Genomic DNA, 21,243 nt, shown 5'->3' on the forward strand with positions numbered 1-21,243 from the left:
GCCCACTCTCGCTCAGTTTAGCCAGAGGGGCCTAACTCCAAGCCAGCTGGTACCTCCGGCTGGGCCCAGCTGTGTCTGCATCACTGGGAAGCAAGCGGCAGCAAGTGTCTGTGTATCAAGGAAGAGACGAGCACAGAGAGCAGGGCTGGGAGAGTTTATTTCTCCAGAGTCACAGACACAAGCTAGAGGGGCTCAGATTTCCAGCAATGCCCCATGGTGGTCCCCGGGCAGTCTGGCTGGCCCGTGGTGACCAGCAGGAGGCAGGACTGCGTTCCCAAGCATTGCTCCGGTTCCAGGGGCTGTAGGAACTCTTGGTGGCTGCAGCCAGCGCTGCCATAGCAACGCAGCTACCATGCAGTGGCCCAGAGCGGGTCAGAGCCCAATCAGTCACCACGGGGCGCAGAGACTCTGGCTCTGGCTCGGCCAGGCACTGCCTGGGGCCACGCTGGGCAGCACTGCCAGTTAGTCTTCTGCCAGAGCAGGGCCGGGAACCGAGCCCCCTGCGGGAGCTCGGCTCAGGGTGGGGAAGCTCGGACAGAAGAGGAATTGGAGCAGCGGCACAGGAGGAGGGAGAGACCCAATCACACGGCAGAACCAGCAGCAAGGTAGGCAAGGGTAGGGGTGGTGATGCCTCTGTGCTCATATGGGGCCCCTCCCCCAAGACTCAAGTCACACCCCCCGCCCCCCCAAAGCCACAGAGAGGATGGTCTCATGGGCTGAAGCGGAGACACCAGGGCAGGCTGCGAGCCAGGGGAGGAGACACCTGTATTTCCAGGGGGCGCAGGGTGGCAGGGAAGGAGACAGAGCAAGGCTGGATGAGAGGGTCCAAAAGTCTTGTTCTCCTTGCAATTCTCATCCCCCAAGGCGTCCCAATGCCTTTCCCCTGCACCCTCCTCTCCCCTGCCCAGCCCCAAATATTTGCTGTCTTCCCTTTGGGGTTTCTCCCCCTCTGCACATTCAAATGCAAAGACAGTGGCCAATCCTGTCGATGGAGGGCTGAGGGGCACAGGCACCCAGATGACTGCGGGCACCATCGTTAGAGAGGACTTGCCCGGCTCTGGTACCCAACAGAGGAAGTGCACCCAGCCAGTGAGTCACTGCATGTTACAGAGCTCAGATCCCCAGGGACACGGTGCATGGAGGCATCTCCCCCCAGAGCCCGCTGGAAGAGAGGAGCGTGGCAGGAGAACACTGAGACAATAAAACCATGGAGTGAGGGACGTTCAAGGGCAGGAGAGGATGGGGATAATCTGGTTCTATTGAGTCTTGTCCGGGTTAGAAGCAGCCGGATGGATTTCTGAATCATCTGCTGGCCAGAGCCCAAGGCAGGGCTACAGGGTGAACACACCCCGTGCCTAGAGAAGAAATATTTCCTGTATAAGCCAGTGGAGCTGCCAGAGTCAGAGGCCATACCTAGGGCACTTTCAGCCGGCCACCAAGCCCTGCTATTTCAAGACCCGAGGACTAGCAGCTTCCAGATGCTCAGAGCAGGGACAGGAGAGCAGCCGGCAGCAGCAGCAGGACAGCCCGTGGCGCAGGAGAGGCGTCTCTCCCGTTCTGGGCGTAGTACTTGGCCACGGCCACGTTGGGGTTCCCGTTGGCAGGGTCAAACCACATCTGGATGCAGCGCCCGCCGCCCCGGTGCTCCGTGGTGTATTTGTATGAGTTGGACCAGATCTTCTCGCACAGGTCCGCCGGCCGGGGGAAGACATACTTGAATGGCTGGCATATGGAGCCGCGGGGGCACTGGTTGGTCCCTGGAGAGGGGGAGAGAGGGCAGCAGTGAGCAAGCTGTGGCTGGACTCCATCTAGCCTTCCCCATCTCTGGGGTCCTAGGCTACTGGCTGAGCTGGCAACGGCCCAGCTGGCTTGTGGAAAAAACAGTCCTTCCCTGTGAGGTGAAGTTCACAGGCTTGTAGCCATGTCAATCACCTCCTGGATTTATCCTAGAGGGGCTGCCTGGGCTCTCACCCCTCCAGGCTGGAGGGACTTGCTTTTGTCTGAGCAAGAAAGATGGACGGTTTAGTGCTAGTAAGAATGAGACACCTAGAAGTGCTGGGGCTGGCTTCCTCCCAGAGCTGCACCAGTGCACCTTGATCCTTCTCCTAAGGGAGTTCTGCTAACACAACATTCATTGACTCCAAGACCAGACGCAACCACTGTGATCAATGAGTCTGACCTCCTGCATAGCAAAAAGAGGCCAGAGACCTGCCCCCAAATAATCCCTAGGGCGGAGCTTTCAGAACAGACAAACAGCCAAGTTTGATTGCAGTTTGGAGACTCCATCATGTCCCTCAGTAAATTGTTCCAGTGGTTAATTACTCTCACCATTAACAATGTCACCTTATTTCCAGCCTGAATGTGCCTAGCTTCAACTTCCAACCATTGGACTGTGTTAGACCTTTCTCTGCTAGACAGACAAGCCTGTTACTTAGGGTTACCATATTTCAGCAAGCAAAAAGGAGGACGGGAGGAGCCCCGCCCTAGCCCCGCCCCATCCTGCCCTAGCCCCGCCCTGCCCCTTCCACTCCCTCCCACTTCCCACCCCCCTCAGAACCCCCAACCCTCCCCCCGCTCCTTGTCCCCTGACTGCCCCCTCCTGAGACCCTCCCCCCATCCTAACTGCCCCCCTAGGACCCTACCCCCTACCTGTCCCCTGACTGCCCCAACCCTTATCCACATCCCCAGACAGACCCCCGGGACTCCCACGCCCCATCCAACCACTCCCCACCCCCTGACAGCCCCCCCCCAGAACTCCTGACCCATCTAAACCCCTCTGCTCCATATCCCCTGACTGCTCCGAACCCTCTCCCCACCCCTGCCCCCTGACAGCCCCCCTCCCAGAACTCCCAAACACCCCCCCCGCTCCTTGTCCCCTGACTACCCCTCCTGGGACCCCTGCTCCTAACTGCCCTCCAGAACCCCACCCCCTACCTAAGCCTCCCTGTTCCTTGTCCCCTAACTGCCCCCTCCTGAGACCCTATCCCCTACCTGTACCCTGACTGCCCAAAACCTTATCCACCCCCCCAGAAAGCTCCCCCCAGAACTCCCGACCCCCCCCCCGCTCCCTGTCTCTTGACTGCCCCCTGCAGAACCTCCCTGCCCCTTCTCCGACCCCTGGCCCCCTTACCTTGCCGCTCAGACCAGCTGGGCAGCAGGGGAGGAGCTCCAGACTGCCGGAGGCCCGATGCGAACGGCCGGCCGGCAATCTGCGAATGCAGGGAGGGAGGAAGGGAGTGATCTCTGCTGCAGGGGAAGCAGAGGAGGGGCTCTCTCTGGCTGTCGGAGCCCCATGTAAGTGGCACCATCTGGCCGGCTGCCCTGTCAGCCCCGCGCGCTCTGCATGGGGGGGGGGGGGGGGGGGGGGGGGGGGGGGGGGGAGTCCGGACATTTACAAATTCCCCCCGGACGCTATTTTTAACTCAAAAAGCCGGACATGCCCAGGGGAATCCGGACGAATGGTAACCCTACTGTTACTAAATATCTGTTCCCCACGTAGATGCTTCTAGACTGGAATCAAGTTACCCCCTAACCGTCTCTCTGTTGAGCTAAACAGATGGAGCTCCTTGAATCTGTCCCTACAAGGCAGGTTTTCTAATCCATTCGTCAATCTCATGGCTCTTCTTGGAACCCTTTTCAATCAACTTCCTCCTGGAATTGTGAGCTGGACCCAGGATTACAGCAGCATTCGCACCAGTGCCAAACACAGAGGTGAAATCACCTCTCCGCTCCTACACGAGATTCCCCTGTTTAAGCGTCCCAGGATCCCATTAGTCCTTTTGTCAGTCCTTCTGCCTCCCCGCACGCCATTCCCAATCTTCTTCCTGGTCACTGCTTCCCAGGACAGAGTCCCCCCCTGGGTGAATTCGGCCTCATTCTTTGGGCCTAGGGGTGTACATTTTGCTGTATTAAAACACACATCGATTGCTTGGGCCCAGCTTAATCGCTCTGTATCAGGGACGTGTCCTCTTCAGTATTTACCACTCCCCCAATTTTTCAGTCATCTGCAAACTTTATCCGGGACAATTTCATATCTTCGGGGCCTTAATAAAAACGTTCAGCAGCGTAGGGCCAAGAACCAGTCCCTGGGAACCCCACTGGGAACACGCCTGCTCAGCGATGATTCCCCATGGACAGTTCCATTGCAAGACCTGCCAGTTAGCTGGCTTTTTATCCACGCAACGGGTGCCGGGTTCCCACCCGCTCCCCTCCACCATCCAAGCCCCACTGGGGCTAGCACAGAGACCCGATGAGACGACAGCCCCCAGTACTGCTCTCCGGATCCCAGCCCTCAGTCTGTAGCCAGTCAGGGGGCTGCTGTTGTCAAGGGAAGGGAGAAATATGAGCCCCTCTTCCACTTAGGGTGTCCAACTTTCTAATCGCACAGCAAGACTGAACATCCCTGCCTTGCCCCCTGGCCCACCCCTTCTCCAATGCCCCACCCCCTGTTCGCTCCATCCCCCCCCTCCCTCTGTCACTCGCCCTCCCCCTTCCTCACTCACTTTCACCAAGCTGGGGCAGGGTTTGGGGTATGGGAGGGGGGTGAGGGCTCCGGCTGGGGGTGCAGGCTCTGGGGTGAGGCTGGGGATGAGGCGTGCAGGGGGGGCTCAGGGCTGGGGTGGGGGTTGGGGCGTGGGAGGGGTACGGGGTCCCGGTGGCACTTACTGCAGCTCCTAGGAAGTGGCCACCAGGTCCCTGCAGCCCCTAGGCTCATGGGCAGCCAAGGAGGCTCGTGCGCTGCCCTCACGCCTGCAGGTGCCACCCCCACAGCTCCAATTGGTCGCAGTTCCCGGCCAATGGGAGCTGTGGAGCCAACACTCAGGTGTGGGCGTGGGCACCTGCCTAGGGGCCACAGGGACCTGGCAGCTGCTTCCTGGAGCCACCTGGAACAGGGGCAGGCACTGAGGACTTTTAACGGCCCGGTCGGCGGTGCTGACTGGAGCCGCCAGGGCCCTTTTCAACCGGACGAAAACCGGATGCCTGGCAACCCTAGGTGCGCGGAGTGCGGTGGGTTTTCTCTCAGCGGCTCACTGACCTGAGGTCCAGTTCCAGCCCTTGTGCCAGTTCTCTTTGCAGGTAATGGCGTCCTTGCAGTCCTCCCACCACAGCTCACAGTCCTCCTTGCACAGCGGCACGTTGAGGATCCTCTCTCGGCGCCAGCTGGTATCTGCCTGCGAGGACACGGGGCTGTGAGCATCAGGGGGCAGCTCTGGGCCACAGTCACCCCCATGCTGCCCCAGGGTGCAGGGGTTACCTACATACTCTTCTCCACCCCGGGATCTAGCTCCAAGGAATGGTGTTGCACAAGAACGGAGCCAGTGTGAGTCCCAGCAGAACCAGGCCCAGTCCCCAGGGGAAGGGAGAGCCTCACAGTAGCCTCCCCGCACACCTGAGCGGCAGCAACCACAGCCGAACGGGTGTCCCATGCAAACCACCCCAGCTCGGTGTCCAGGAGAGCTCCTCTGCTCCCAGCCAGGGGTTTGGAAGAAGCCAAGTCAATGCAATCTCTAAGACTGCCTCCCCCGTATGCACCCAGTACGAGCCCCGTCACACCGGGACAGAGGCAGCCTGTTGGAGTGCTGGATCGCAACCGTGTTGATGGGATTTGAGAGGTACATAAAACACAAGGGAGGTTTTCTTCATTGGAGCCACCTGCCCCCAGGAACCTTTGGAGGAGATTGTCCTACCCGCATGCAATGGGCCCCCGCCCCATATGGATTCAGGGTCACTAATTGTTGGGGAATTGAACCTGGGACTTTCAGCACTGCAAGTGCACACCTCTGCTGCTTGAACTGAAGGAGCGGCAACTCTTTGCAGCCAGCTGTTATTCACGGGGGACCTGCCACTAGAGGGAGCCGTGAGCACACGCACCAAGCCAGCCTTCTCTCCCACCCGCAGCGCCCAGCCCGAACACCCCCTGTGACGTTATGAGTATAATATAATATCTCAGTGAAAGATGACAGGGCCAGAAAGAGTTAATTAACTCACCGGCTGACCTGACCCATGGGTGAACCTTAAGGACTGGTTAGGAAGATATATATAAGATATATAAATGAATAGAGCTTTGAAATGTAAGTCTGCATTGTTAGAGATAGATAGATGTTTGCTCAGGTCTTGTGATGTAAGCAGACAAGTCTTGTCTATTGCTATAACTTTAATTCAAAGATCAAAAAAGGAATGTTAACATTTAGGAAGACACTTGAGTGAAATAGTATTATTGTCTCTATGTCTCTTTGAAGGCTGTGGTAACCTGTATCTGAACTGTTTAATGGATAAATTACCCTGTGCTAATTGCCAGGATGTTTGGAAGAAGGAGAGTTAAGCCTATTGTTTTCTCAGGCCAAAAGGCTGCTGGAAATGTATAAAAACCCTGGGACATGATCCTACTTCATCTCAGATCTGCTTTGGGTTTCAAGAGGGGGAAACCTTAAGCCACAAGGATTGAGATCCCCAGTCATTGACTGGAGCCACTCTGAATATGAACATTGGACTATAACCTATGGACTATTTCTAAAAGGACTTTTGGCAACTACAAGTTCACCTCTGCTATGTATCTGAACCTCAAAAATTGAATTCAAGTCTGTCTGTATATTGATCTTTTAACCAACACTCGCTCTCTTTTCTTTTTTAATAAATTTTAGCTTCGTTAATAAGAATTGGCTATAAGCGTGTATTTTGGGTAAGATCTGAGTTATAATTGAACCTGGGTATGTGGCTGATCCTTTGGGATTTGAAGAACCTTTTCTTTTATGTGATGAGATAAGATTCTCAGTAATCATCATCATATGTGACAGGTGTGTGTGGATGGAGGCCTGAGGCTGGGTACTTTTAGGGAACTGCGTTATTTGGACTTCCGAGTAACCAGTGAGGTAACATAGAAGCTGTTTTGTGCTGGCTTGGTAAATCTAAGTACTGAAATATCCACCAGCTTTTGGAGTTTGTCTGCCCTGTTTTGTTTGCAGTTCACCCTGATTGAGTGACCACAGCAGGCTCCCACGGGCAGCACCGTCACACCCCCTGACCTGGTCGATCCAGGGCCCCAGGTTGGGCGAGCACTCGTACAGACACGTGTCCTGGATGAAGTGCTGCTTGCACTTGTCTGGCATCACCCCGCAGTGGTTCCAGTTGAAGTTGTACAGGTAGGACTGGTCCTGGTGAGCCTCCATGCTGGTGTTGGCCGTGCAGCAGGCGTTGTCTTTCCACAGGACACACTGTGAACACAGCGAGAGACGGGTACGCAGGGGACTCCGGCCGCTCGCCCGGGGGGCAGACAGGATGCGGTGGATGCAGCAGCGTCACTGGCCTCTAGTGATGCACGGCTGGACTGCTCCTGCCGAGGCCAGGCCCAAGGCCTGGCAGTGGGGATAGCATTTTGCCCTTCTCTTTGAGGCTCTCAAAGCACTTCACAAGACTAGCGAACAGAGGGGCCACGCCTAGGCAACGGGGAGTGAGACGGGTGGATCACTCTGTGGGGGGTGTTCGTTTCAGAAGGACAAAGTGGCCCTCTCTTGCCTGCTTTGCGGGGGCTGGTTTTGCCGGGTCCAACGCTGCAAGGTTTGGGGGAGCGAGGGGGAGGCACGCCCGATAGGACAGTGTCAGTGAGTGACAGATCCTGCAGCCCATCCAGGAGTCGCCTCCCGAGGCTGGCCCTATGGGAAAGGGCCACAGAGCCAGGCCCCATGAAAACAGTCTTGGTGCATCGCAAATACCTTCCCTCTAGCACATTTGGCTCCCCCAGGTGCCCTCTGTCGAGGCACCCGTCTCTAGTGGAAAGGAACAAGCCTGCACTGGAACGGACGACAGGCCCAGGTGCCTCAGTTATTCGTCACCCAGCGCCCTAAGTGGTGTGGCATCAGCCTCACGTGTCACCAGGCCAGCACTTCCTTACCTGGTCATGCAGCGCCTCCTCCGGGCCTGGCTTGGTTTTGTGGTGCTTGGCGTCCATGCACATGTTCAGCACAGATTCCTTCGCAGCACTGGCCATGCAGGCAGCCAACAGCCCCAGCACGGCCCACCGCGCTGCCATCTCCCTGGGACCAGAACGAGGGGGGTGGAAGAGAAGACACGTTAGAGCAGATGCCCAGATGTGGCTTTGCTCCCCTCATTGAGCGCACGCTATGCCAACAGTTCCCCACGTAAAAGCATCAGTGTTAAGGTGCTGTAGCAGGGGTGGGAAGCTATGGCAACTGTCCACGCCGCGAGTGGCCGGCTCGCCCTGCTGCGGGAGGGGAGCTGGGGTTGCCATGCCGTTAAAAGTCCAGTCAGCTCCGCGCTACTTCCAGAAGCGACCGGCAAGTCCATGCAGCCCCATGGTGCTGGGGCGATCAGGGAAGCTCTGTGTGCTGCCCCCACCCCCAGCGCTGGCTCCGCAGCTCCCATTGGCTGGGAACCGCGGCCATTGGGAGCTGTGGGGGTGGCGGCACTGTGCAGAGCCCCCTGGCCCCTCTGCCCAGGGGCCAGACATGACGGCCACTTCTGGGAGCAGCACAGATCCAGGGCAGGCAGGGAGCCTGCCTGACTCCTGCTGCACCACCGAACAAGAGCTGCCTGAAATAAGCTCCACCCCGGCCAGAACCTGCACCCCGAACTCCCTGCCACAGGCTGGAACCCCCTCCCGCACCCTAACTCCCTCCCAGACCCCGCACCCAGCACCTCAACCCCCTGCCACAGGCTGGAACCCCCTCCCGCACCCTAACTCCCTCCCAGACCCCGCACCCAGCACCTCAACCCCCTGCCACAGGCTGGAACCCCCTCCCGCACCCTAACTCCCTCCCAGACCCCGCACCCAGCACCTCAACCCCCTGCCACAGGCTGGAACCCCCTCCCGCACCCTAACTCCCTCCCAGACCCCGCACCCAGCACCTCAACCCCCTGCCACAGGCTGGAACCCCCTCCCGCACCCTAACTCCCTCCCAGACCCCGCACCCAGCACCTCAACCCCCTGCCACAGGCTGGAACCCCCTCCCGCACCCTAACTCCCTCCCAGACCCCGCACCCAGCACCTCAACCCCCTGCCACAGGCTGGAACCCCCTCCCGCACCCTAACTCCCTCCCAGACCCCGCACCCAGCACCTCAACCCCCTGCCACAGGCTGGAACCCCCTCCCGCACCCTAACTCCCTCCCAGACCCCGCACCCAGCACCTCAACCCCCGGCCACAGGCTGGAACCCCCTCCCGCACCCTAACTCCCTCCCAGACCCCGCACCCAGCACCTCAACCCCCGGCCACAGGCTGGAACCCCCTCCCGCACCCTAACTCCCTCCCAAACCCCGCACCCAGCACCTCAACCCCCTGCCACAGGCTGGAACCCCCTCCCGCACCCTAACTCCCTCCCAGACCCCGCACCTCAACCCCCTGCCACAGGCTGGAACCCCCTCCCGCACCCTAACTCCCTCCCAGACCCCGCACCCAGCACCTCAACCCCCTGCCACAGGCTGGAACCCCCTCCCGCACCCTAACTCCCTCCCAGACCCCGCACCCAGCACCTCAACCCCCTGCCACAGGCTGGAACCCCCTCCCGCACCCTAACTCCCTCCCAGACCCCGCACCACGACCAACACTGCCTTCCCCAGGTCGCAACCCCCTCCCGCACCCTAACTCCCTCCCAGACCCCGCACCCAGCACCTCAACCCCCTGCCACAGGCTGGAACCCCCTCCCGCACCCTAACTCCCTCCCAGACCCCGCACCCAGCACCTCAACCCCCTGCCACAGGCTGGAACCCCCTCCCGCACCCTAACTCCCTCCCAGACCCCGCACCCAGCACCTCAACCCCCTGCCACAGGCTGGAACCCCCTCCCGCACCCTAACTCCCTCCCAGACCCCGCACCCAGCACCTCAACCCCCTGCCACAGGCTGGAACCCCCTCCCGCACCCTAACTCCCTCCCAGACCCCGCACCCAGCACCTCAACCCCCTGCCACAGGCTGGAACCCCCTCCTGCACCCTAACTCCCTCCCAGACCCCGCACCCAGCACCTCAACCCCCTGCCACAGGCTGGAACCCCCTCCTGCACCCTAACTCCCTCCCAGACCCCGCACCACGACCTACACTGCCTTCCCCAGGTCGCAACCCCCTCCCGCACCCTAACTCCCTCCCAGACCCCGCACCCAGCACCTCAAACCCCTGCCACAGGCTGGAACCCCCTCCCGCACCCTAACTCCCTCCCAGACCCCACACCCAGCACCTCAACCCCCTGCCACAGGTCGCAACCCCCTCCCACACCCTAACTCCCTCCCAGACCCCGCACCCAGCACCTCAACCCCCTGCCACAGGCTGGAACCCCGTCCCGCACCTTAACTCCCTCCCAGACCCCGCACCACGACCAACACTGCCTTCCCCAGGTCGCAACCCCCTCCCGCACCCTAACTCCCTCCCAGACCCCGCACCCAGCACCTCAACCCCCTGCCACAGGCTGGAACCCCCTCCCGCACCCTAACTCCCTCCCAGACCCCGCACCCAGCACCTCAACCCCCTGCCACAGGCTGGAACCCCCTCCTGCACCCTAACTCCCTCCCAGACCCCGCACCCAGCACCTCAACCCCCTGCCACAGGCTGGAACCCCCTCCTGCACCCTAACTCCGTCCCAGACCCCGCACCACGACCAACACTGCCTTCCCCAGGTCGCAACCCCCTCCCGCACCCTAACTCCCTCCCAGACCCCCCGCACCACGACCAACACTGCCTTCCCCAGGTCGCAACCCCCTCCCGCACCCTAACTCCCTCCCAGACCCCGCACCACGACCTACACTGCCTTCCCCAGGTCGCAACCCCCTCCTGTACCCTAACTCCCTCCCAGACCCCGCACCACGACCTACACTGCCTTCCCCAGGTCGCAACACACTCCCGCACCCTAACTCCCTCCCAGACCCATCACCCAGCACCTCAACCCCCTGCCACAGGCTGGAACCCCCTCCCACACCCTAACTCCCTCCCAGACCCCGCACCACGACCAACACTGCCTTCCCCAGGTCGCAACCCCCTCCCGCACCCTAACTCCCTCCCAGACCCCGCACCACGACCTACACTGCCTTCCCCAGGTCGCAACCCCCTCCCGCACCCTAACTCCCTCCCAGACCCCACACTCAGCACCTCAACCCCCTGCCACAGGTCGCAACCCCCTCCCGCACCCTAACTCCCTCCCAGACCCCACACCCAGCACCTTCAACCCCCGGCCACAGGTCGCAACCCCCTCCCGCACCCTAACTCCCTCCCAGACCCCACACCCAGCACCTCAACCCCCTGCCACAGGCTGGAACCCCCTCCCGCACCCTAACTCCCTCCCAGACCCCGCACCCAGCACCTCAACCCCCTGCCACAGGCTGGAACCCCCTCCCGCACCCTAACTCCCTCCCAGACCCCGCACCCAGCACCTCAACCCCCTGCCACAGGCTGGAACCCCCTCCCGCACCCTAACTCCCTCCCAGACCCCGCACCCAGCACCTCAACCCCCGGCCACAGGCTGGAACCCCCTCCCGCACCCTAACTCCCTCCCAAACCCCGCACCCAGCACCTCAACCCCCTGCCACAGGCTGGAACCCCCTCCCGCACCCTAACTCCCTCCCAGACCCCGCACCCAGCACCTCAACCCCCTGCCACAGGCTGGAACCCCCTCCCGCACCCTAACTCCCTCCCAGACCCCGCACCCAGCACCGCAACCCCCTGCCACAGGCTGGAACCCCCTCCCGCACCCTAACTCCCTCCCAGACCCCGCACCCAGCACCTCAACCCCCTGCCACAGGCTGGAACCCCCTCCCGCACCCTAACTCCCTCCCAGACCCCGCACCACGACCAACACTGCCTTCCCCAGGTCGCAACCCCCTCCCGCACCCTAACTCCCTCCCAGACCCCGCACCCAGCACCTCAACCCCCTGCCACAGGCTGGAACCCCCTCCCGCACCCTAACTCCCTCCCAGACCCCGCACCCAGCACCTCAACCCCCTGCCACAGGCTGGAACCCCCTCCCGCACCCTAACTCCCTCCCAGACCCCGCACCCAGCACCTCAACCCCCTGCCACAGGCTGGAACCCCCTCCCGCACCCTAACTCCCTCCCAGACCCCGCACCCAGCACCTCAACCCCCTGCCACAGGCTGGAACCCCCTCCTGCACCCTAACTCCCTCCCAGACCCCGCACCCAGCACCTCAACCCCCTGCCACAGGCTGGAACCCCCTCCTGCACCCTAACTCCGTCCCAGACCCCGCACCACGACCAACACTGCCTTCCCCAGGTCGCAACCCCCTCCCGCACCCTAACTCCCTCCCAGACCCCCCGCACCACGACCAACACTGCCTTCCCCAGGTCGCAACCCCCTCCCGCACCCTAACTCCCTCCCAGACCCCGCACCACGACCTACACTGCCTTCCCCAGGTCGCAACCCCCTCCTGTACCCTAACTCCCTCCCAGACCCCGCACCACGACCTACACTGCCTTCCCCAGGTCGCAACACACTCCCGCACCCTAACTCCCTCCCAGACCCATCACCCAGCACCTCAACCCCCTGCCACAGGCTGGAACCCCCTCCCACACCCTAACTCCCTCCCAGACCCCGCACCACGACCAACACTGCCTTCCCCAGGTCGCAACCCCCTCCCGCACCCTAACTCCCTCCCAGACCCCGCACCCAGCACCTCAACCCCCTGCCACAGGCTGGAACCCCCTCCCGCACCCTAACTCCCTCCCAGACCCCGCACCACGACCAACACTGCCTTCCCCAGGTCGCAACACACTCCCGCACCCTAACTCCCTCCCAGACCCCGCACCCAGCACCTCAACCCCCTGCCACAGGCTGGAACCCCCTCCCGCACCCTAACTCCCTCCCAGACCCCGCACCCAGCACCTCAACCCCCTGCCACAGGCTGGAACCCCCTCCTGCACCCTAACTCCCTCCCAGACCCCGCACCACGACCAACACTGCCTTCCCCAGGTCGCAACCCCCTCCCGCACCCTAACTCCCTCCCAGACCCCGCACCCAGCACCTCAACCCCCTGCCACAGGCTGGAACCCCCTCCTGCACCCTAACTCCCTCCCAGACCCCGCACCCAGCACCTCAACCCCCTGCCACAGGCTGGAACCCCCTCCTGCACCCTAACTCCGTCCCAGACCCCGCACCACGACCAACACTGCCTTCCCCAGGTCGCAACCCCCTCCCGCACCCTAACTCCCTCCCAGACCCCCCGCACCACGACCAACACTGCCTTCCCCAGGTCGCAACCCCCTCCCGCACCCTAACTCCCTCCCAGACCCCGCACCACGACCTACACTGCCTTCCCCAGGTCGCAACCCCCTCCTGCACCCTAACTCCCTCCCAGACCCCGCACCACGACCTACACTGCCTTCCCCAGGTCGCAACACACTCCCGCACCCTAACTCCCTCCCAGACCCCACACCCAGCACCTCAACCCCCTGCCACAGGCTGGAACCCCCTCCCGCACCCTAACTCCCTCCCAGACCCCGCACCCAGCACCTCAACCCCCTGCCACAGGCTGGAACCCCCTCCTGCACCCTAACTCCCTCCCAGACCCCGCACCACGACCAACACTGCCTTCCCCAGGTCGCAACCCCCTCCCGCACCCTAACTCCCTCCCAGACCCCGCACCCAGCACCTCAACCCCCTGCCACAGGCTGGAACCCCCTCCTGCACCCTAACTCCCTCCCAGACCCCGCACCCAGCACCTCAACCCCCTGCCACAGGCTGGAACCCCCTCCTGCACCCTAACTCCGTCCCAGACCCCGCACCACGACCAACACTGCCTTCCCCAGGTCGCAACCCCCTCCCGCACCCTAACTCCCTCCCAGACCCCCCGCACCACGACCAACACTGCCTTCCCCAGGTCGCAACCCCCTCCCGCACCCTAACTCCCTCCCAGACCCCGCACCACGACCTACACTGCCTTCCCCAGGTCGCAACCCCCTCCTGCACCCTAACTCCCTCCCAGACCCCGCACCACGACCTACACTGCCTTCCCCAGGTCGCAACACACTCCCGCACCCTAACTCCCTCCCAGACCCCACACCCAGCACCTCAACCCCCTGCCACAGGCTGGAACCCCCTCCTGCACCCTAACTCCCTCCCAGACCCCGCACCCAGCACCTCAACCCCCTGCCACAGGCTGGAACCCCCTCCCACACCCTAACTCCCTCCCAGACCCCGCACCACGACCAACACTGCCTTCCCCAGGTCGCAACCCCCTCCCGCACCCTAACTCCCTCCCAGACCCCGCACCACGACCTACACTGCCTTCCCCAGGTCGCAACCCCCTCCCGCACCCTAACTCCCTCCCAGACCCCACACTCAGCACCTCAACCCCCTGCCACAGGTCGCAACCCCCTCCCGCACCCTAACTCCCTCCCAGACCCCACACCCAGCACCTCAACCCCCGGCCACAGGTCGCAACCCCCTCCCGCACCCTAACTCCCTCCCAGACCCCACACCCAGCACCTCAACCCCCTGCCACAGGCTGGAACCCCCTCCTGCACCCTAACTCCCTCCCAGACCCCGCACCCAGCACCTCAACCCCCTGCCACAGGCTGGAACCCCCTCCTGCATCCTAACTCCCTCCCAGACCCCGCACCACGACCAACACTGCCTTCCCCAGGTCGCAACCCCCTCCCGCACCCTAACTCCCTCCCAGACCCCGCACCACGACCTACACTGCCTTCCCCAGGTCGCAACCCCCTCCCGCACCCTAACTCCCTCCCAGACCCCGCACCACGACCTACACTGCCTTCCCCAGGTCGCAACACACTCCCGCACCCTAACTCCCTCCCAGACCCCACACCCAGCACCTCAACCCCCTGCCACAGGTCGCAACCCCCTCCCGCACCCTAACTCCCTCCCAGACCCCACACCCAGCACCTCAACCCCCGGCCACAGGTCGCAACCCCCTCCCGCACCCTAACTCCCTCCCAGACCCCACACCCAGCACCTCAACCCCCTGCCACAGGTCGCAACCCCCTCCCACACCCTAACTCCCTCCCAGACCCCACACCCAGCACCTCAACCCCCTGCCACAGGTCGCAACCCCCTCCCGCACCCTAACTCCCTCCCAGACCCCGCACCACGACCTACACTGCCTTCCCCAGGTCGCAACACACTCCCGCACCCTATCTGCCTCCAAGACCCTGCACTCCCACCTGCACCCCAACCTCCTGCCCCAGCCCTGAGCCCCCTCCCACACCCTAACTCCCTCCCAGACCCCGCACCACGACCTACACTGCCTTCCCCAGGTCACAACCCACTCCCGCACCCTAACTCCCTCCCAGACCCCGCACCACGACCTACACTGCCTTCCCCAGGTCGCAACCCACTCCCGCACCCTAACTCCCTCCCAGACCCCGCACCACGACCTACACTGCCTTCCCCAGGTCGCAACCCACTCCCACACCCTATCTGCCTCCCAGACCCTGCACTCCCACCTGCACCCCAACCTCCTGCCCCAGCCCTGAGCCCCCTCCCGCACCCTAACTCCCTCCCAGACCCCGCACCCAGCACCCCAACCCCCTGCCACAGGTCGCAACCCCCTCCCACACCCTAACTGCCTCCCAGATCCTGCACCCCCACCTGCACCCCTGCCCCAGCCCTGAGCCCCCTCCCACACCCAAACTCCTTTCCGGTGCCCGCACCTCAAACCCCCCTCATGCACCCCAACCTCCTGCCCCAGCCCTGAGCCCCCTCCCACACCCTAACTCCCTCCCAGACCCCGCACCACGACCAACACTGCCTTCCCCAGGTCGCAACCCACTCCCACACCCTATCTGCCTCCCAGACTCTGCACTCCCACCTGCAGCCAAACCTCCTGCCCCAGCCCTGAGCCCCCTCCCGCACCCTAACTCCCTCCCAGACCCCCCGCACCACGACCTACACTGCCTTCCCCAGGTCGCAACCCACTCCCACACCCTATCTGCCTCCCAGAACCTGCACCCCCACCTGCACCCCAACCTCCTGCCCCAGCCCTGAGCCCCCTCCCACACCCTAACTCCCTCTCAGACCCCGCACCCAGCACCCCAACCCTCTGCCAGAGGTCGCAACCCCCTCCCACACCCTAACTGCCTCCCAGACCCTGCACCCCCACCTGCACCCCTGCCCCAGCCCTGAGCCCCCTCCCACACCCAAACTCCTTTCTGGTGCCCGCACCTCAAACCCCCTCATGCACCCCAACCCCCTACCCCAGCCCTGAGCCCCCTCCTGCACCCCAAACCCCTCATCCCCAGCCCCACCCAGAGCCCAAACCCCCAGTCAGAGCCCTTACCCCCTCCCACACCCCAACCCCCCGCCATAACCTGGAGGCCCCTCCCGCACCCTGAACCCTTCATTTCTGGCCCTACCCCAGAGCCTAGGGGAAGCCCCGAACCTCCGTGCCCCCTGTGGGGCTGTATGTGGCCTGTGATTGATTTTTTTCTGTGGGTCGGTGGCCCTGATAGAAAAAAGGTTCCCCACCCCTGTGCTACAGCCTGGTGCGCTATGAAAACCCAAGAGAGAGTGACCATGAAGCCACCTTCTGACGGCTTTTATATCCTAGGCATCTCAATGAGACACAAGTGATGCCCCACCTTTTTGACTTCTCCTTTGTCTTAAAAGTCTCACTCGATGCTCTGAGCTGAGTGCCCACAGTCTCGCCTCAAGAGTTGCTTGTTTCCACCCTCGCTGTGAGCTCCTCTCCACCCAACACCCACCCGTGGGTGCATCCCTTCTCTTCCCTCTGCATTACAGCACCAGACACTTGCTTCTGGTTGCACAATTCGACCCTTGCCCAGAGATTCATGTGGCTGAGCACTACTGGGTTTGAGCCAGTGGATTCCTGGCCAGCTGCTGTTAACCAGTCTCAGATCCAGTCAAATCTCTTTCTGAACATTAGCATGGCCAGCTGTACAGGCCTCTCTGTGAGGTAAGGGCGAGGCTCGCCCCACAGCTGTGCAATGGGGAAAGGGTTAAGCATTGACACTGACCATCAGCTCTCCCACAGGCAGGTCTTTCATAGACTATCAGGGGTGGAAGGAACCTCAGGAGGTCATCTAGTCCAACCCCCTGCTGAAAGCAGGGCCAATCCCCAGACAGATTTTTGCCCCAGATCCCTAAGTGGCCCCCTCAAGGATTGAACTCACAACCCTGGGTTTAGCAGGCCAATGCTTAAACCACTGAGCTATCCCCCCCCACACACACCTACTGCAGACTGTTACCATATACAAATTCACAGTCCTGCCTATAACCCGGCATCTTCAACTCCAACACCCCCCCCCCCCCCCCGGCCTTTGGGTTGGGAGAGAAATCAATCCGGCACCAACACCAGGCCCTATCACCTCTTCCTGTGACATTACCCCTTTCACAGATGGGGACACTCCTGAACTCATCTCAGTGCTCTCTGAATGCAGGCAACCATAGCACGAGACTGGAATCCCTCAAGCGGACACAGGGGAGAAGTAGAATTTATAAATCATCCGGTCGTTGTGATCCCCTAGTCTGACCTGCTGTATAGCACAGACCAGAGACCTGCCCTGAATTAATTCCTGCTCGAACAAGAACAAATCATTCAGAAAAACAGCCGGTCTGGGTTTAGAAGGTGCCAGTGATGGAGACTCCACCATGACCTTTGGTAAGTTGTTGCAATGGTTAGTCACCCTCCCTGTTGTAAATTGACACTTTATTTCCAGTCTGAATTTATCTTCTTCAACTTCCCCAGTCATTGGATTGTGTTAGATCTTCCTCTGCTAGACTGAAGAGCCTCTACTATTAAATTTCTGTTCCTTATGTAAGTACTTGGGAACCGATCAAGTCACACCTTAGCATTCACTTAATTAAACTAAACAGATCTAGCTCCTGCAGTCTCTCTGTGTGAGGCAGGTTTTCCCGGCCTTGAGTCACTCCTGGGGCTTTTCTCTTAGCCAGCTCTAATGTATCAATAAGTTCTTCTAGTAGCCCTTTAACTGGGGTGGGGAAGGAAACTACCTTACACCTGGCACTGTCTGATTACTGTTACCTTCCACTCAACTGGGACAGGGAAACCAGACTAGTCAGTTACACACTAGCACAATGTTATGCTGTGAGGATCACAAGCCAGAAGAGCATGTGAAACTCACAAATGCCAGTTCACCGGGGAATTTTAAAGGGAAAAAGTAAAAATTATTTCTTTTCATTTTAGGTTACTGGCTTCTGCATCCCCTAAGCTAGTTTCTACAGCCCTTTGAAGGCAGATACAGACCTGAGAGCAATGCTTAGCTTGCCCTCCCTCCTTTTTAAAAACATAATAAAAATATTTGTCAGCCTCCCATTTCTCTGCATTAAGTGATTTCCTCCATCTTCAGGTACTAGCCTATAAACTACAGATTAAGGGCCCCCTCCCTACAACAGCCTTATAAAGCATTGTCAAAGCTAATTACATTTACACCTAAACTCTAGACATAAGACACCAGCTAGCCTTGATCACATCAGAAAAACACATTAAAACATCAGGGGAACATACCTTACAGAAAGGCCAAACCAAAACAAGTTCTTCTCAGGAGCTTCAAGCAACTGCTTAGCAGAGCAGCTACACCTCTGGAGTTAATAACAAAGCCCCCAGGTCTGAACGCTTTTGAGCAACTCGGGTGCTGTGGTTAACAAGGCTTTAGTTTTAATCAGCGCTCATTACCTTCAGAGTTAGTAACAGACAAAGAGCTCAGTGTGTTTGCCCGGAGGGCAGCCTAGTGCCATGGAAGAAGACAATCCAGCTCTTCATTTCAAAGGTCAGATGTCTGATCAACCCTTGGCCAATGAGTATAGAGTCCAACCTCCTGGGCACTTTTCCTTTGCTCTGTATCTCATGTGAGATAAAGGAGTCATAGAACTTCTTGCTCAGGCCTCTTCCTTCTAATCTTTCAATAAATAACCCACTCACCTGAGGACTCTACCTAGCCTGTGTTTGCATTGACCTGGGATGCCCCAGTACAGAACAGAGAGGTTTGCTATGAGGAGGTGTTTAGCATAGTGTGACTCACACACTGTCACCTGCCAGAGCTGGGATGTGAACCCAGGACTTCTGCAGCCCAGGCCAGGCCAGCCCCCTGTGCACTAGGCCATGTTGCATCTCTCCAAGCTACTCTGTGGTAGGGTGACCAGACAGCAAGTGTGAAAAGTCGGGACGTGGGGTGGGGGTAATAGGAACCTATATAAGAAAAAGACCCCAAAATTGGGACTGTCCCTATACAATTGGGACATCTGGTCACCCTACTCTGTGGACACCACTTTGAACCCCTTGGATGCGCTGTAATCGCACAATGGTGAATACGTGAGGCACAGTGGGCTAGTGGTTAGAGCCCCAGAATGACTGACAGGCAAGCTGGCCTGCTCACCTTTGAGCTCTGGGTCAGAAAAACGCCATCGAAGCACAAGCGGTTCTCGTTATCTTCACTCCAGAGATGTTACCACACAAGTAAAAGTACCTGATAAAATGACAGGAGCAATTCACTTGGGTGAACTTCAGGGTAATCTCTATGGGATCTGGATCACTGTGGCTAATTACAAAGGCAAGGGACTTGCTAAAAGCCACGTTTCCATATACAGGAATAGGGATAATCAGAGGACAAGCTGCCCCCTGGCTAAGCTGGTTGTGTAGTAGCTCATTCTGGTTTTCTCTTCCCAGTAAAGTCCCCCTCTCTGTTACACTTTTTGGCATTTCGTTCCTTTGCAAGGGTTAGTTTTATTTTCCTTAATGGTCCCTGGCCGCCGGGCTTTATGCTCCTGGCCAGCTAGCAGTATTGCTGATCTTCTCAAGGGCAGCACCCCTGGATGTCTGGCCAGGGCGGCTTGTCAGCCCAAACACGGGAGGTGCAGTCCACCCAAGAGTTCCCAAAAGCCACAACATCCATTTTGCATGTTTGTTTGTTTTTATTGACTTGATATTGACAGATTTAAGGGCAAATTGGGGGTGGATTTAAATGTCACAACTCGCTCTCTGCAGTAGCCAAACACCAACCCCCAGAATTCAAAGCATGTGGGGCTGCGTGAGGCTCAAATCTCGGTATAGCGGAGAGTGCCTCACGTAGTTGCCTTGTTCCCATGGCAGTTCACCACGCCCAGGAGGCATTTTATCAGGGCATTGCTGTGGTGACCGTCTGCTGCTGCTTCTTCCTTCTAAGTAGCTATTACACTATACGTTGAGGCGAGGAGGGAATTGGTATTTTGTGATTTGTGTCTCACCTATCAAAATAGTCAGGCACCACCACAGCTTGCCCAGCAAGGAGTCGCATGGGTGCCAGAAAAGAAGGGAAGAGGCGTAAGCCACCTCTCAGGGGCATGGCTGGTGACGAATTGGGGGCTCTGGCTGCATCACTTCTCAACTGGGGGTGACTTTGTGAAATTGTGTCATGAAATGACTGGGTCGTGGGAAACCTCTATGCCCGGGCTATAGTTAGTCATTGGCGGCATGTATGTGTGGTCTTTCAGTGCGCTGCCCCAGCTCTGTGCAGACGTGGCACACCTCGACCAAACGGCCCAGTAAAACCACAGATCCGTTTCAGTAGCGACGGCGCTTGGTCAGGTTTATTGTCAATGAAGCACGGTACTAGTATCCCGTTGACTCTATAAAACTACTGAGCCATGTATGCCCGTTACAAGGGACCAGCCCAGTGAATGGTGGGATTTTCCATTCCCCCCCTAGGCCAGACAAGGACACTCCCTCTGAGACCTCTTTATACCTTGATGCAAACAAGTTACGTGTTGCCTCTCTGATGTGGTTAGTTACCACCCATCACCTTGTATATGTTGGTTCAATGAAAACATTTCTATCCATCACCCTGTTATCCTGACCTTATCTTTAAGAAGGGTCAGCATGTTCCTGTTATCTTTGGGGAATGTGTTTGTACCGTACTTGGTATCGGGGTGTTTTGGTACCACACTTCTGGAATGTGCTTGTGTGAGTGGTGTGGCATTCTCCTGGTGTTATCTGGGCTGGTGATCTGCTAGGTCACTCCAATCCTTGACTCTGGGAGCCAGCATTACCCTGCTCTGCTGTGAGAACTCCACTCCCGGGCTGTTCACACACGCCTCTAGCATGTAAGCTGCTCCCAGCTACGTGAGTGAGCACTTTTGGCCAGACGCTGCTTGGACTGTGCAACCAAATGACACTAGCCAATATCTCCGGTCCCAGATACAACCCTAGGAATCTCCGTCTTGCAGTGTCATTATGCCCGCTGGACACTGCAAGCTTATGTGAGTTTGTCAATTTAACAAAGAAATTGATATGTACCAGCCTTGTTATCCCAAGGAGAGTCT

General features: G+C 59.5%; 1 protein-coding gene across 3 annotated transcripts; it reads right to left on the bottom strand.

Moving 5' to 3' along the window:
• Positions 1–140: 140 nt before the first annotated feature.
• LOC128830161 (folate receptor alpha-like) lies at positions 141–18,714 on the bottom strand. 3 transcript variants are annotated; one of them, XM_054015926.1, is made up of 5 exons: positions 18,455–18,714; positions 7,889–8,030; positions 7,023–7,211; positions 5,036–5,171; positions 141–1,757 (listed from the first exon to the last, which is right to left on the bottom strand). In XM_054015926.1, exons 2-5 carry the CDS (start codon positions 8,024–8,026, stop codon positions 1,483–1,485), a joined length of 738 nt encoding a protein of 245 aa, XP_053871901.1. In that variant the 5' UTR covers positions 8,027–8,030; positions 18,455–18,714; the 3' UTR covers positions 141–1,482. The 3 variants fall into 3 exon arrangements, with proteins under 3 accessions (XP_053871901.1, XP_053871903.1, XP_053871902.1); XM_054015928.1 differs by having other exon boundaries at positions 18,623–18,713; XM_054015927.1 differs by lacking the exon at positions 18,455–18,714 and adding an exon at positions 16,548–16,854.
• Between the last annotated feature and the right edge of the window lie 2,529 nt (positions 18,715–21,243).

Source organism: Malaclemys terrapin, chromosome 1 (genome assembly GCF_027887155.1).
Source record: "Malaclemys terrapin pileata isolate rMalTer1 chromosome 1, rMalTer1.hap1, whole genome shotgun sequence".
Taxonomy (NCBI): Eukaryota; Metazoa; Chordata; order Testudines; family Emydidae; genus Malaclemys; species Malaclemys terrapin.

Excerpts from the sequence above, each read along its gene's own strand:
- LOC128830161 (XM_054015926.1), bottom strand. The coding sequence starts at position 8,026 with ATGGCAGCGCGGTGGGCCGTGCTGGGGCTGTTGGCTGCCTGCATGGCC. Across the intron at positions 7,212-7,888 it reads AGGAGGCGCTGCATGACCAG|TGTGTCCTGTGGAAAGACAA; the intron begins GTAAGGAAGTGC and ends CTGTGTTCACAG. Across the intron at positions 1,758-5,035 it reads GGGCTGGAACTGGACCTCAG|GGACCAACCAGTGCCCCCGC; the intron begins GTCAGTGAGCCG and ends CCCCCTCTCCAG.